The sequence below is a fragment of the Papio anubis genome, chromosome 10, assembly GCF_008728515.1.
Source record: "Papio anubis isolate 15944 chromosome 10, Panubis1.0, whole genome shotgun sequence".
NCBI classification, from domain to species: domain Eukaryota; kingdom Metazoa; phylum Chordata; class Mammalia; order Primates; family Cercopithecidae; genus Papio; species Papio anubis.
The window spans coordinates 95,729,630-95,746,239 of NC_044985.1; the positions used below are offsets into that span (position 1 = coordinate 95,729,630).

Below are 16,610 nucleotides of genomic sequence, written 5' to 3' on the forward strand. Positions count from 1 at the left end.
ATAATATGTCTAATGTCAAAGTGTCTTGGGAGAGCCTAGTGTTGTTCACAGGTCTAAGACTGCTGGATGGAAAATGAATCAGGGAGAACAGGGACTTGATCAGAAAAAGTTAATGTAGGAGTTTACAATTTTACATGGGGAATAAGTGGCACTGTATACAGAGAATTTAGGCTTTGATTCATTTTGTAGAATTATGCTCTTAGTTGCAGGGTAAACATGGAGTAGGCTGGTGAGAAGCTGGTGGAAAGAGAAAAGTTAGAAACTTCTTGTCAGGCAAGAGATGAGGAAGGCAGTGAATACAAATCAGACGGCTCTGAGATCCAAGCCATCTTTTTGAGGTAGCATACAACACTACTTCATGACTTACTGGATGTGGGAATTGAGGAAGAACAAGCAACAAGAAATGACGGAGGTTTTTAGCTTGGGAGATTTGGTTTATGGTGCTGTAAAAAAAAAAAAAAAACTGGGATAAGGAACAAGTCTGTGGAATTTTCCCAAGTACTATATGAAATTTTTGGTTATCTGATGTTAAACTAACACTTCCTTTTTTACAAATTATTTTAAATGACATTAATAATATCTGTATATTTGTTAAATATGGATAATAGGTACATGTATCTAATATATTTTTCTGTGTGCTTAATATGCTTTTAATCTTCAAACAAATTATGTTAGCACCTGTGATTTCATATATATTCATGGATGTCAGATTATAATATTCTTCACATAGGTCTAAAACAGTGGTTCTCAACTGGGGTGTTTTGCTTTCCAGAAGACATCTGGCAATGGGTGGAGATATTTGTGGTTGTCATCCTTGGTGAGAGGTAGAGGGTAATACTGGCTTCTAGTGGGTAGACATCTGGGATGTTGGTAGACATCATATATGCACCAGACAGCCCTTTCTCCCCACCTACCACCCCTACCACTAAGCAAAGAACAATCAAGTCCAAAATGTCAAGGTTGATTGACTTATTAATTTGAGGCATCTGTTTAATTTTATAGCTTGTAGAGTTGCCTTAGTGGTTTTCCAAAAGTAATAAAAATTAACAGTGTCCACTAGTATCCCATTAATATGATCCATAAAATATTTATACATTATGAGGAAAATTTAAATTAATATTCTTGTATTAGTATATATTTTTCTAACATGAATTTATTATTACACACATTGCTGGATGGACAGTGGATGGATAGATAAATAAGTATCCACTTATATGGGTAAATAGGCCTCTCTCCCTCTCTTTCGTCTCTTCTCTCTCTGTTTCTCTCTCCATTGTAACCTAATTTTGCAGTAGCAAATTTTCTAAGTTAATTTGATGCTTTTTTTTTTCATTCACTGTTGAAAAGCTTGCTTAATACAACTTGGGGACATTAAGGCTAAGATGTTCTATTTATAAGCAAATTTATAAACAAAAGTCAGTCATTTCCTTTATAGGCATAATTCTTCTTTATCTCTAAGAAAGTATCTTTTGTTTGAAAGAAAGATTATGTTTTATAGTCTCCAAGCTGTACCCAGTAACGAAACTAATTTAAATACAAAAAATAACAGTGCCTCACAGGGAGGATCAAATGAAAAAATGAATAGTCTCTTTGCAACTTATTACAGCTACAGTAGACAAACGCTTGTCATCAACTCTTTAGTTATTCCCATTTATTGTATCCCCTTTAAGGAAACGGGACAAAGACACATGTTGTTTCTCTCTCCTGAGTCAATTTCACCTCCTTTCCCTTGAGAAGGGATTTATTAATCATACTAGAGTTCAGCAGTGGTTAACAACATTGGATTACACTCCCAGCAGTGGGGTACTAGGTTCATGGCATGCTCATTAACACAAGTGACATCAATATCCCTCTCCTCTTCTGGAGAATGAATGGGGATATTGACTTCTTCTCATTCCAATCCTCTTCATCAACATCATCACAGCACTAGTATTTTATATGCATACTGCAGTTTACAAAGCCATTTCATATATATATATATATATATATATATCACATTTAACCTCCAATCACCATTTTCCGAAGCAATTCACTAACTTTCAACAATGTTTTCTCTTTTTTTTTTTTTTTTTCAGAATTACATTAAACTAGAAAATGTATTGTGGTTTTAAGTCATGAACTACAAGAATATTTGAAAGGAACTGATATTAATAAAAATAATGACATAGGAGACATTTCATTTAACACTCTTGAATTTCACCACTGAATAACCTTTCACCTCTCTTGTCTAGAACTTGTTCTCTTAATCCTCCATTAATTTCCTTAAGCAGGTTCCAATGCTAAAATCTGATATAATCTCTACTAGCTGACACACAGAAATAAAATTAAAAAATAATTCATGCCAAGGTCGGTTTAGCTGACACGGTTACTCAAATCCCTGTTAGAAAGTGTTAGTGTACAAAAAGATAGATAAAACAAATTAGGTCATTGGGAATAAGAATCTACAGGACATTTTTCTAATACTCAAATTTCTGCTACTGTAATTGAAAACACTAGAAATACTTTTTTTTTTTTTTACTATCATTATTACTACTCTTAGAACATTACTTTTATGAATACCTACTATATAGTTGGCACTGTGCTCAGTGTTTTTTTTACTTAGAATATAAAATTTAATTGTCATTATTTCCATGTTACCTTTTAAAAAATGCCTAATCCAATTTGTTCAACCATATTACAGTTCCTCCACACAGACTATTACCTATATGGCACAAACATAAGGCCTTTGTTGATACATGATTACCTAATTTATATAACTAGTTGCCTCTGCAATACCATGAAATAATGTGTTGACAGTGTCGTGTCATGAAAAGAGTAAAAGATAAGAAGGACCGCATGTGGAAGAGCTTCGTGCTTCAAGGGTAATACTGAAAATATTACGCTTTTTGATATTAGACCAAGATTCTCAGTATGTTACTGAAAAATATCTTCTGCAGAACTTAGGAGATGTATAAAAGTAAATATTCATTTGATAAATGGAAAAAAGTAATAGTTTAAATCACTGACAATAATTTTAATAAAACATGAGTATAAAAGATCAATATAATATTCATTTTTAAATTATCATAAACATATAAATATGCCATCTTCATAAAAGATTTGCCTGTTATAGTCACATTTGAATAAATGCTCTAGTGTTGAAAGATGCTCGCCTAAGTAACATCTCCACTTTCTTCTAACTTACTTCAAAGACTGGAGAATAAGTAAACCAATTACAATTAACCAAGTTGTTATATACACTTTTTTTTAAAAGTGCTAAGGTAATTCAAGCAGAAAATGAAAGTAGTTGATACTATTTCCAGAGCAAACTGGAAAAATAAAATAAAATAAAATAAAATAAAATAGTAAAACAGAATTTGAGGTTCTGAATAATTTATCTAACATTGACTTGAAAAGAAAATCCTTCTCACAGAACATATTAGAGTTATGTAATGCTTTACCTTTATTTATATACGAAAGCCATAAAATACACTTGTACTTAAAGAGGAAAGGGCAAAGCATATTTATCCTTATCACATTTGAGAAATGTATCTCAATTTTTAAAGATATTTCAACATGGTTGGGCACAGAGAATCATGCCTGTAATCCCAGCACTTTGGGAGGCCACGGCAGGAGGCTTGCTTGAGGTCAGGAATTCAAGACCAGCATGGGTAACTCAGGGAGACCCTCTCTCTACAAAAAGTGTCAACATTTAGCCAGGCATCGTGGCACATGCCTGTGGTCCCAGCTACTCAGGAAGCTGAAGTGGAAGGATTGCATGAACCCAAGAGATTAAGACTGCAGTGAGCCGTTTTCAAACCATCGCACTCCAGCTTGGGCAACAGAGTGATACCTTGTCTCAAAAAGAAAAAAGAATTTCAATATTAATTTTTTTTTTTTTTTTTTTTTTTTTTGAGACAGAGTCTAGCCCTGTTGCCCATGCTGGAGTGCAGTGGCACGATCTCGGCTCACTCCAACTTCTGCCTCTCAGGTTCAAGTGATTCTTCTGTCTCAGCCTCCTGAAGAGCAGGGATTATAGGCACGCGCCACCACACCCAGCTAATTTTTATATTTTTAGTAGAGATGGGGTTTCACTGTGTTGGCCAGGCTGGTCTTGAACTCCTGACCTCATGATTCTGCCTACCTCGGCCTCCCAAAGTGCTGGGATTACAAGCATGAGACGCTGCACCCAGACTTAAATTTGTTTAAACCCTAAAATGAAAAAGATTAACTATCTCTCTTAGCAATAGGAAGCTAATTGATTTTTTTAAATGTTAGAAACAGTCTATTTTATACCGGTGTTTATAAACCATTACATGTTTATTTTTAAGTTTATATATTTTAAGTATTATATTACTTTTTTTGAAAGTGCTACTTGGAAAACCAATACCCTGTATTTCTCTGGAGGCAGTATAGTCTTTAGAACACATTTTTCTCAATTTCCTCTGAACTTTACTACATCGTTATAGAAAAGACAGATCAAATGAATGCCCATGGAGATAAGGTAAATTTTAGTGTCATTACTACCCAAGTTGCATATTATTTTATCTACTTCACACAATAGGTCATGAGCTTCAGGTGACAGAATATGTATTTCTTTTTTATAACAGCAATGTCCTGTACAGTGCCTAATGTTATACTTTACATATAATGTGGTAATTATTAAATATTTATTAAATTGCATTAAACGGGCTGAAGATCCCATTTATAACCTGAACCTCTTACACTTAGCATACTTAAATGACAAATGCCTGAATGTTTTTTTCTGATTGAATTCTAAATCTACACAGAAACAATTGTTCAAAATCTTACCTTTGTTGAATTTGTTCAAAATAGAACATTCCATTCCCTTATTTCCTCATTCAGTAAGTATTTAATGAATGTTTGCTAAGTGCCAGGTTTGGTCTATATTAGGGGAATATCTAAATGAATAAAACCAAAAATCTCTCTAAAACCTTGATATGCAATAGGGAACTGCAATTAGTATTTAAGTGACTTTACTTAAGGTAGAAAATGTTATGTAAATGTCATGGAAAATGGTAAAAATAAACAATTTTGAGAATTTTTAGGTGACATATTTCAGCAAATTATGATGCAATCAGAGAAAAACTTTAGTATTTTCATTTCCAGTCTTTTAATTATCATTGATAAGTGTGGTAGATAAAATGAAGAATTACTCAAGGATTAGCAACATCTTAAATCTTACAAGAAATGGCCCCAAGAGTGATGACTTTAATAAGAAACCAACAGAAAACAACACTCTACGAAAGTATCAAAAGCAGATTTCACTGATAAAGAATTACATAGAATATATATGCGGGCTATTTTGAAGATTATAATATAAAATGCAATGGTATCTAGCATCAAAGTGAAGGGTCAAGAGAAACCTAAGTTGGCATAATCTAGAATTTAGATTCTATGAATGTTTTCTCATTGAATTATAACATATAATCTTATTAATTTATTCTTCAGTTAAAATTCTGCAGGTAATCATTACACATAGTATATATTATTTTATATCCTTTTTAAACAGTATGCCAAGTTAACAGAACTTAAGTTAATCATTTAGAATACAATTATGTCTTTTCTCTGTGGGGATCTTAACTGTATAAAACAAGGTAGAACCTAGCAAAGTATCAAACAATTTTTATTGAAATTGCATTTATGCTACATAGATATATTTAATAACATTCATTACATATTTAAGATTCATATATTCTATGTAGAATACACATATTAACTTACTAAAGTAATATAATAAACTTGTCAAACTACTCTAAAAAGCCATTTTCTTGGACTTTTCCCTTCAAACTGAACATTCTTTCACTTTTTTCATCTCACAAACTTGTGATTCCAAACTCCTTTAGGCCTCATTTGTTTTTCAGATGTACAGCACCAGCTTCAATAAAAACACCCTCAAGTTTTAACCATGAATGATTTAGGGGCATAGTTCATGAAAATCATTTTTCTAGTTCTTGATAGTGAAGCAAATGAAGCATCATTTCAAGAATTGCTTGGCCAGTTTCCAAATATTCTACAATGAGAAATATTAAGAGCATATTTTTAATGCAGATTTTAGTTGTGACCAAATAGGACATGATTAAGATAAAGGTATTTTTAATGAATCAAAGCAGAATATGAAATACATAAAATAGAGATTGTCCCAGACTACTTCACCCTATCAGTTTCTTGTTGCTTTAACTTAACTATTATTTAATCCAATTGTTGCAGGTATATTTTATTTATTGCTCTGTTCTCTTTTTATTCATATGTATTGAATATTGCAAAGCATAAACTGAAAATGACCATCGGCTTGGATAACGTCATAAGGCCAAAAGGCAATTCTATGTTTCCAGATCACAATATCTATCAGAGTAAGTAAAATGAGTCACTTCTTACGTTATGCATTTTCTATTTCAGCCATATTTTTATTGGGGAGGGGTTACATTTATGTACCTGTTGCATAAGTAGACAATGATGCTTGTTGACTATATCCTTTTTATTTTCTACCCTCTTTTCTCCTGCCCTTGCTCTCTTCAATTTGCAAAATAAATATCATTTCTATGCAGTGAAGGTCCTATTCAAATTGAACTATTCAAATTAGTAATATACATTTTCTGAAAAATGAAATAATTTAAGATTAAGTTTTACTTTTTGTGCCACAGTAGATACATAACAAGTAGAGAATCAGCATTAAAAAACACAGGACACAAAATTTTTGAATCAAAACAGAGATGCAGAGCTTTATATCTAAGTCATATTGAAGATAGAAAGTAAAATAAACATTGAGCATTTTTAAAGTGTATTAAAGCATACCCCTTTTAGGAAAGAAGTGACAAAAGTTAAGACAACTGCAAATGACACCAGTAACTCCAATAAAGAAAAAAAAAGCGACATTATTTGCCAAGTTGGATGCACAGAAGGGTCTGAGCGATGTTAGGAAAACAGGATCCATTCAGAGTTGAATAGACGTATCTATTTGCTGAAAAATCTTCCAAGTTCTTCAATGAGAAAAGCCTGAAACACTGTATATAATCTATGGTTTATCATATGTAATAATATTTATGTTAATTGTATAGTGAACTACATATACATACCTTTTTTCTTACAAGAATGAATTAGGTCTTTCTCCATATAATTTATGCTTTACTGTATTTATAAAGTTGAGAGTTGCAGAAGCTCTTTAAGTGTGGTTGATGATGAACATCTGAATTAAATACTAAACCAGTTCTTACCCTACTACCCAGCATGGCTTTAAGGCTGGGAAGGGTGCTCTTTATTCACCATCTAAGGGATTGCTTAATTAGACTTCTGTCTGGGTAAGTTTCAAATTTTTTGTTTGCATTTTAAAAAATCACAAAATATGTGTTTCTGCAGGGTCAGTTGTAATATCCCCTTTGCCATTTTTGACTGTGTTTATATGAATTTTCTCTTTTTCTTTGTATTAGTCTAGCCAGTGGTCTATCCATTTATTTATTTATTTATTTATTTTCAGAAAAACAACTCCTGGATTCATTGATTTTATGAATGTTTTTCATGTCTCTCTCCTCCAGTTCAGTTCCAATGCTGGTTATTTCTTGTCTTCTGCTAGCTTTGGTATTTGTTTGCTCTAATTGTTTTAGTTGTGATATTATGTTGTTACAATAACTTGAGATCTTTCTAACTTTTTGATGTGGTCCTTTAGTGCTATAAATTTCCCTCTTTACACTTCCTTAGCTGTGTCCCAGACATTCTGGGTCATGGCATCTTTGTTCTCATTAGTTTCAAAAACTTCTTGAATTCTGTATATTTTTATTATTTATCATGTCATTCAGGAGCAGGTTATTCAATTTCCATATAATTGTATAGTATTGAGTGAATTTCTCAGTCTTAATGTCAAATTTGATTATGCTGTGGTACAAGAGACTATCATGATTTCAGTTCTTTTGTATTTGCTGAGGAGTGTTTTATTTTCGATTGTGTAATCAATTCTAGAGTAATTGCTATGAGGTAATGCGAAGAATGTATATTCTGTTGTTTTTGGGTGGAGAGTTCTATAGATATCTATCAGGTCTATTCAATCCAGTGCTGAGTTCAGGTCCTGAATATCTCAGTTAATTTTCTGTCTTGATGATTTGTCTAATATTGTCAGTAAGGTGTTAAAGTCTCACACTATTACTGTGTGAGAATGTAAGTCTCTTCAAAGGTCTCTAAGAACTTGCTTTATGAATCTAGGTGCACCTGTGTTGGAAGTATATAGATTTACAATAGTTAGATCTTCTTGCTGAACTGAATTTTTTACCACTATGTAACGACCTTCTTTGTCTTTTTTTGATTGTTGTTGGTTTGAAGTCTGTTTTGATAAAAATTAGAATTGCAACCCCTGCTTTTTTGTTGTTGTTTCCATTTGCCTGGAAGATTTTCCTCCATCCCTTTATTTTGAGACTATGTGTGTCATTGCATGTGAGATGGATCTCTTAGAGGCAGCATACCAATGGGTCTTGGTTCCTTATCCAGATTGCCATTCTGTGTCATTTAATTGGGGGCATTTAGCCTATTTACATTTAAGGTTACTATTGATATGTGTGGATTTGTTCTTGTCATCATGATGTTTAGCTGGTTATTTTGCAGACTTGTTTATGTGGTTGCTTTACAGTGTCACTGGTCTGTGTACTTCAGTGTGTTTCTGTAGTGGCTACTAACAACATTTCCTTTTCATATTCAGTGCTTCCTTGGGGAACTCTTGCAAGGCAGGTCTGGTGATAACAAATTCCCTCAGCATTTGGTTGTCTGAAAAGGATCTTATTTCTCCTTTGCTTATGAAGCTTAGTTTTGCCAGATATGAAATTCTGGGTTGTAATTTCTTTTATTTAAGAATGCTGAATATTGGCTCCCAATCTCTTCTGGCATAGAGGATTTCAGCTGAGAGGTCTGCAGTTAGTCTGACTGGCTTCCCTTTGTAGGTGACCTGGCCTTTCTCTATGCTCATAAACTAGAAAATCTAGAGAAATGGATAAATTCCTGGACTCTCCCAAAACTGAACCAGGAAGAAACTGAATCCATGAACAGACCAATAATGAGCTCTGAAACTGAGCAGTAATAAATAGCCTACAAAGCAAAACAAGCCCAGGACCAGATGGATTCACAGCTGAATTCTACTAGAGGTATAAAGAAGAGCTGGTACCATTCCTACTGAAACTATTCCAAAAAATTGAGGAGGACCTCCCTCCTAACTCATTCTATGAGATCAGTATCATCCTGATACCAAAATCTAGCAGAGACACATGCAAAAAAGAAAACTTCAGGTCAATATTTTTGATAAACATTCATGCAAAAATCCTCAATGAAATACTGGCAAACCAAATCCAGCAGCACATCAAAAAGCTTATCCATTATGATCAAGTAGGCTTCATTCCCAGGAAACAAGGTTGGTTAAATATATGCAAGTAAATAAATGTGATTCATCACATAAACAGAACTAAAGGCAAAAAATTACAAGATTATTAATATCTCAATAGAAGCAAAAGCTGGAAGCATTCCCCTTAAAACTGTCATAAGACATGGATACCCTCTCTCTCTCCTCCTATTTAACACAATATTGAAAGTTCTGGCCAGAGCAATCAGGCAAGACAAATAAATAAACAAATAGAAAGAGAGGGAGTCAAGCTACCCCTGTTTGCAGATACCATGATTCTATATCTAGAAAACCCCATAGTCTCCGCCCAAAGGCTTCTTAAGCTGATAAACAACTTCAGCAAAGTCTCAGTATATAAAATCAATGTGAAAAAATTATGAGCATTCCTATACACCAACAACAGTCAAGAACAAAATCAAGCAACAAACTATAATTCGCAGTTGCCACATGAAGAATAAAATACCTAGGAATACAGCTAACTAGGTAGGTGAAAGAGATCTACAAGGAGAACTGCAATCCCTTGCTCAAAGAAGTCAGAGATGAGACAAACAAATAGAAAAACATTCCATGCTCATGGAAAGGAAGAATCAGTATCATTAAAATGGTCATACTGCCCAAAGCAATTTATAGACTCTATGCTTTCTTCACAGAACTAGAGAAAACTATTTTAAAATGCATATGGAAACAAATAAGACTTGCATAGCCAAGGCAATCCCAAGCAAAAATAACAAAGCTGGAGGCATCATGCTACCTGACTTCAAAGTATGCTGCAGGGCTACAGTAACCAACACAGCATGGTACTGGTACAAAAGCAGACACATCAACCAATGGAACAGACTACAGAGCCCAGAAAAATGACTACACTCCTACAACTATCTGATATTCGACAAAGGTGACAGAAATAAGCAATGGAGAAATGACTCCCAATTCAATAAATGCTGGTGGGATAACTGACTAGCCATATGTGGAAGACTGAAACTGAATCCATTCCTTACGCCACATATACAAATTTACTCAGGACTAAAGATTTAAATGTAAAACCTGAAACTATAAAAACCCTGGAAGACAATCTAGGCAATACCATTTAGGACACAAACACAGGCAAAGATTTCATGATGAAGGCACCCACAGCAATTACAACAAAAGCAAAAAAATGCCAAATGGGATAAAATTAAACTAAAGAGTTTCTGCACAGGAAAAAAAAAAAAAAAAAAAAAAAAAAAAAAACTATCAACAGAGTAAACAGACAATCTACAAAATGGGAGAAAATTTTGCAAACTCTATATCTGACGAAGGTCTAATATCCAGTATCTATAAGGAACTTAAACAAATTGACGAGAAAAAATACAAATGACCCCATAAAAAAAGTGAGCAAAAGACATGAACAGACACTTTTCAAAAGAAGACATATGTGTGGCCAACAATCATATGAAAAAAGCTAAACATCACTAATTACTAATTACTTTTTTTTTTTTTTGGAGACAGAGTCTCGCTCTTCTGCCCAGGCTGGAGTGCAGTGGCACAACCTTGGCTCACTGCAAGCTCTGCCTCCCGGATTCACGCCCTTCTCCTGCCTCAGCCTCCTGAGCAGCTGGGACCACAGGCGCCCACCACCATGCCCAGCTAATTTTTGTATTTTTAGTAGAGATGGGGTTTCACCATGTTAGCCAGGATGGTCTCGATTTCCTGACCTTATGATCCACCTGCCTCAGCCTCCCAAAGTGCTGGGATTACAGGTGTGTGCCACTGCACGTGGCCAGGAAATTAAAAATTAAAACCACAATGAGATATCATCTCATACCAGTCAGAATGGCTATTATTAAAAAGTCAAAAAATAACAGATGCTGGTGAGGTTGTGGAGAAAAACAAATACTTATACACTGTTGGTGTGAATGTAAACCAGTTCAGCCATTGTGGAAGACAGTGTGGCAATTAATCAAAGACCTATAAACAGAAATACCATTCAACCCAGCAATCCCATGACTGGGTATATACCCAAAGAAATATAAATCATTCTACTATAATGGCACATGCATGTGTATGTTCATTACAGCACTATACACAATAGCAAATACATGGATTCAACCTAAATGACCATCAATAATAGACTGAATAAAGATAATGTGGAACATGTACACCATGGAAACTATATAACCATAAAAAAAAGAATAAAGTCATATCCTTTACAGGGACATTGATGAAGCTGGAAGCCATCATCCTCAGCAAACTAACACAAGAACAGAAAACCAAACACCACATGTTCTCACTCATAAGTGGAAGTTGAACAATGAGAACGCATTTAAGAGGGGGGAAAGAGGGTGGACACAGAGAGTGAAACAACACACACTGGGGCCTTTCAGAGGGTGGACGGTGGGAGGAGGGAGGGAATCAGGAAAAATAACTAGTGAGTACCAGGATTAATACCTGAGTGATGAAACAATCTGTACAACCAATTCCCATGACACAAGTTTACCTTCGTAAGAACCTGTACCTGTACTCCCGAATTTAAAAGTATTTTTTTTAAAAATCATAAAATTTGAGCTTTTATTGTCAGTGTCTCTTCATCTTCATAACACCAGTGCTTAAGTTAGTTTTAGAGTAATGGTAAAAACTCCAGGCACATGAAATGAAAGAAAGAAAGAAAGAAGGGAAGGATGGAAGAAGCGGGGAGGTGACATGGAAGAATGAAAGAAAAGACCATGGTGGAATAGCCCTGAGCTCCTTCCTAAAACCCTCAGTTGTGGTTCAAATTGTGTCAATTAGCTATATAACCTGGGTAAATTATCCAAATCTTCTTAGTCTTTCATCTCTAAAGTAAAGGAAGTCTTGGAGTCCATAGCATCTCCAAGACTCCTTCCAGCTTTAACTCTGCTGTAAGAAATCTTTCTTGGCTAGGAGCAATGGCTCTACTCCATATACTTTGGGAGGCTGAGGTGGGAGCATCTCTGGAGCCCTGGAGCCAGAGGTTGCAGTGAGCCAAGATCTAAGATCGTTCCACTGCACTCCCACATGGGCGACAAAGTGAAACCCTGTCTCAAAAAAGAAAAAAGAAAAGAAAAGAATTTTTTTCTCATCATAGAAAAATAACCATAGTTGTTTAATGTTTGCTTCTCTAAATAATATTTTAATCATGCAGAATATAAATATTCACTGTTGAAATACATACATTCATGGGATCCCTCATAAGAAACTAATATATCCAGATTTAATTTAAAAAATTCTTCATAATGCTCTTTAAACGTGAATCAAGAAATATTATATCCATCACTCTTTTTTTTTTTTTTTTTTTTTTTGAAACAGAGCCTTGCTCTGTCATTCAGGCTGGGTTGTAGTGGCACACACAGTCACAGCTCACTGCAGCCTCAAAGTCCTGGGCTCAAGTGATCATCCCACGTCAGAGTAGCTGGGTCTAGGCACACCATCATACCTGCCTAATTTTTGGATTTTTTTTTCTTTAAGAGATGAGCTTTTGCCATGTTGCTCAAGACAATCTTGAACTCCTGGGCTCAAGGGATCTATCTGCTTCCGCCTCCCAAAGTACTGGGATTACAGCTATGAGCCACCACCCTCGTTCCCCCCTCTTAAATAACTGACATTAAGGAAAAACAATTATACCATCATAACCTGTTCTAGTGTTGTCCAATCAATCCTGACCTGATTGATTCAAAGCTACAAAATTGTAAGTGTAACTTTACATTATTAAAGCTACAGTTTAATAATTATCGCTCCAGAGTTTGAATTTTGGAGCTATAACTTTCTCTCTTCAAAGAACAACTTCACTTGGAAAGATATATGGTTAAAAGAAGAGTTGGATGACAAACCTTTCGGAAAGACAATTTATACATAAACTACAAGTTTACACTCTGCTAACTTAGTTCATATTGTTTCAAATGATATATTTTGAAGGATAAGCTGATTTGCTACTAAGGAGGATATTCTTTGGCAATTTATCAATATTAGAATGTCTTACCTGAATTTATGCCTCATTATTTTCATTCATTTATTTCTTGTATACAATTTTTCAACATGTCATTAGTAACAGAATTCACAGGAAAGAACATCTTGTAAATGCCAATGAATTTATTATCAGTACACACGCCAATCTCAAAAAAAGCCAAAGTTTAGGATTTATGCATTCTAAAATATATATTTTCAACCAAAACATTCCCTCTAGAAGAAGCAACTGGTCAATTATTCTTTACTAATATTATTCTATTTAAATGTTATTCTAACATTATTTATTTTCTGTACTTAATACTGGATGTCTAACAATATTTTATTTAAATAATTCTTGTATAACATATTCTTAATAATGCAAACCATTATAACTTATTTCATTCTTACTATGTTGCACTAATCTGTGGAAATGGTCAGAGAAGTTATATTTTCTTTTATTGTTGAAATTAAAGTTAACTCATGGGAGGTTTACACATTTACATAATATGTTCTTTGCATCAGTTATTCCACTGGAATTTTTATATCCAAGCTGAATCAATTATAATAGATAAATCTGTAATAAAGTATAACTCTAAACCAGAATTCCATCACTCATTCTCTGGGGAATGAGGAAAGATACCTAAGGCCAAATTTACTTAATTGTTCAGTGATAAAGCCTGTGTTTAATCACAGACTGCTTCAAATGAATTCCCGATAGTTTTAATTAATTAGCTTCATTTCTTGTTCATTCACAGAACTAAAAATATTTTACATTATCTTATCTTAGCTTAAAAGTCATCACTTATTTTATTATGTTTTTTTCTTAAGTTGCACAATATTATAGAGTTCCCACAACTGGGAATGGAAGGTGAATCAAGATCTATAGGGGTTACTCAGAAATGAAGAAGCCATTCACAGCTTCACTGCTATGAAATTTAATCAAAATGAAATTAAAACAATTAAGTCTGCTTCAATGATATATATGATTCATGCCCTGCTATTTGCTCTTTTCTAGAATTATAAAATGTATATATTTTTCATCTTGATGATATCAAATATAATTTACATTATAAAAATCAGTTGTAGAAAAAATCAAACCACAATAAAACCAGTTTTAGCCAACAAGTCTATGGCAACATCTACAATGACTGAGCTAAAAAGAAGTTAAACTATGGGCAAGTATCTAAAAATAAACTATGTATATATGACTTATATGTTGCAAGAAAAGAGAACAAACAGACTGAAGGAGTAAGAAAATACCAATTTCTACCTGTGTGATCTTAGAAAGTTGCTAATTCCACTGTAAAATTAAGACGTTAAATAGTGCCTATACATATAAAAATGTTAATGACATCTTTATGTAAATATGATTTAAGATAGTACGATTGCCAATACAATCAAGAAGGAAGGGAAGAAGATGTAGGAAGAGGTATATTCCTTACAAACTCAGCTGAGATAGAAATCACATCCTATGTCTCTTCCCCTATGGTTAGTAAACTGGTAAGTGCCAGTGGGCATCCTGCCTGACACAGGAGGCAACTTTTCTGATGCGGATAGAGAAATTGAGCCTTCATAACATGATTTGCACCCTCAACATAGAGTTCAGTTGGAAGTCTTTCCCTTAAACTTCCAGTTATAAGAATATGTCCCTTTTTGACTTGAAAAAGAACACGAGACGGTAAGAAAAAAAGATGATGAAGTAGTCTTGTGTATTACATATATTAGGTTTGTAACTTTTAGCCAAGTCCTTTGCTAAAACAAATCTATTATTTTTTGTTTGTTTGTTGGTTGGTTTTGACAACTTTCCCAATTCTTTGTCTTAACTTCTCAGAGTGTCTTTTTTCCCTCTTGGCATGTTCTCTTTTATGCCTTACTTTGTTAAGATATTGGCTTTAAAAAAAAAAAAGTAACTTGGCTGGGTGCGGTGGCTCATACCTGTAATCCCAGCACTTTGGGAGCCCGAGGCGGTGGATCACCTGTGGTCAGGAGTTCGAGACCAGCCTGGCCAAAATGGTGAAACTCCATCTCTACTAAAAATATAAAAAATTAGCTGGGCATGGTGGACCAGACAATTTTTTTAAATAGCTGTAATCCCAGCTACTCTGGAGGCTGAGGCAGGAGAATCACGTGAACCCGGGAGACGGAGGTTGCACTGAGCTGAGATCATGCCATTGCACTCCAGCCTGGGCAACAGAGCGAAACTTTGTCTCAAAAAAAAAAAAAAAAAAAAAAAGAAAGTAACTTGAAAAGAGTATTCAGTTAGAGGTTACAAGAGCCAAGAAGGAAAAATATATTCATATTTAAATTATTTAGGCTGCTTCAAACATACCTATCCATCACACCCACAATGCAAACATTTCTAAAAACAGTAAAAAATTCATCTTGTTGCATCCTAGATGTATAATAATTCTCTTCACTTATTTTACTTAATAATTCTTTTTTTTTTTTTAAATTTATTTATTATTATTATACTTTAAGTTGTAGGGTACATGTGCATAACATGCAGGTTTGTTACATATGTATACTTGTGCCATGTTAGTCTGCTGCACCCATCAACTCGTCATTTAATTGAGAAGTGTAGTAGGCATTTCGTACAGCGATATTTAATCTTTATGGTCCCTGGGCACCAGAATACATAAATTTCCCTCCCTATGAAAGAGATTACAGAATTGCTCCCTGGGCATTACCTAGCCTCTCTGGCAGTTGAGTGAGTTCAGGGCAACTGAATGTGGGTGAAAGTGACTTGTGTCACTTTTTCTATTTGGGATCCTCTCTATAATTTCCCTAGCAAACAGCCCAACACAGACAACTCTAAGGTCCTTAGGGAAGGTGGAGTCAGAAAGTGAAAGCAGTCTATCTGTCTGTCTGTCTATCGGTCTATCTATCTATCTAATTTACTGAGATAGGGTTTCACTCGTAAGCCCAGGCTAGAGTGCAGAGGCTTGATCATGACTCACTGTAGCTTCGCCTCCTAAGCTGAAGGAATCCTCCCCAACTTAGCCTCCGAAGTAGCTAGGACTACAGGCATGTGCCACTCTACTCAGCTAAATTGTCTGAGTCTTTAAGTGACTATCTTCTGATCGAGAATATCTATTTTAGACTTTATATGGTTAAGAAACACTGTGCTAAGGCATTCAATTTTTAGTGTTGAACTGTTAAAGCATTTACTGTTGTTTGTCCTAAGTACCATACTCAATTTCTCTTCTGGTGACCTGAGAATATGTCACCATCATAAACTGGTGAACATCAAGGCGTTATCTAACTACACCAAAGAGCCATCCAGCAGCTCGTACCAGCCCAG

General features: G+C 34.5%; 1 protein-coding gene across 10 annotated transcripts in view; it reads right to left on the bottom strand.

The window, feature by feature from the left end:
* ERBB4 (erb-b2 receptor tyrosine kinase 4) overlaps positions 1-16,610 on the bottom strand; it is a 1,175,572-nt gene that overhangs the window by 592,259 nt on the left and 566,703 nt on the right. For 2 of the 10 annotated variants that reach the window (XM_021924400.2, XM_021924402.2), the window contains exon 1: positions 368-1,091. The exons of 5 other annotated variants lie outside the window; for them this stretch is intronic. In XM_021924400.2, coding sequence (XP_021780092.2) covers positions 368-700 — 333 coding nt within the window. In that variant the 5' untranslated portion in view covers positions 701-1,091. Of the gene's footprint in view, positions 1-367; positions 1,092-16,610 lie in introns of those variants that run through there. 3 more of the 10 variants (XM_021924401.2, XM_021924403.2, XM_021924404.2) reach the window with 3 other exon arrangements.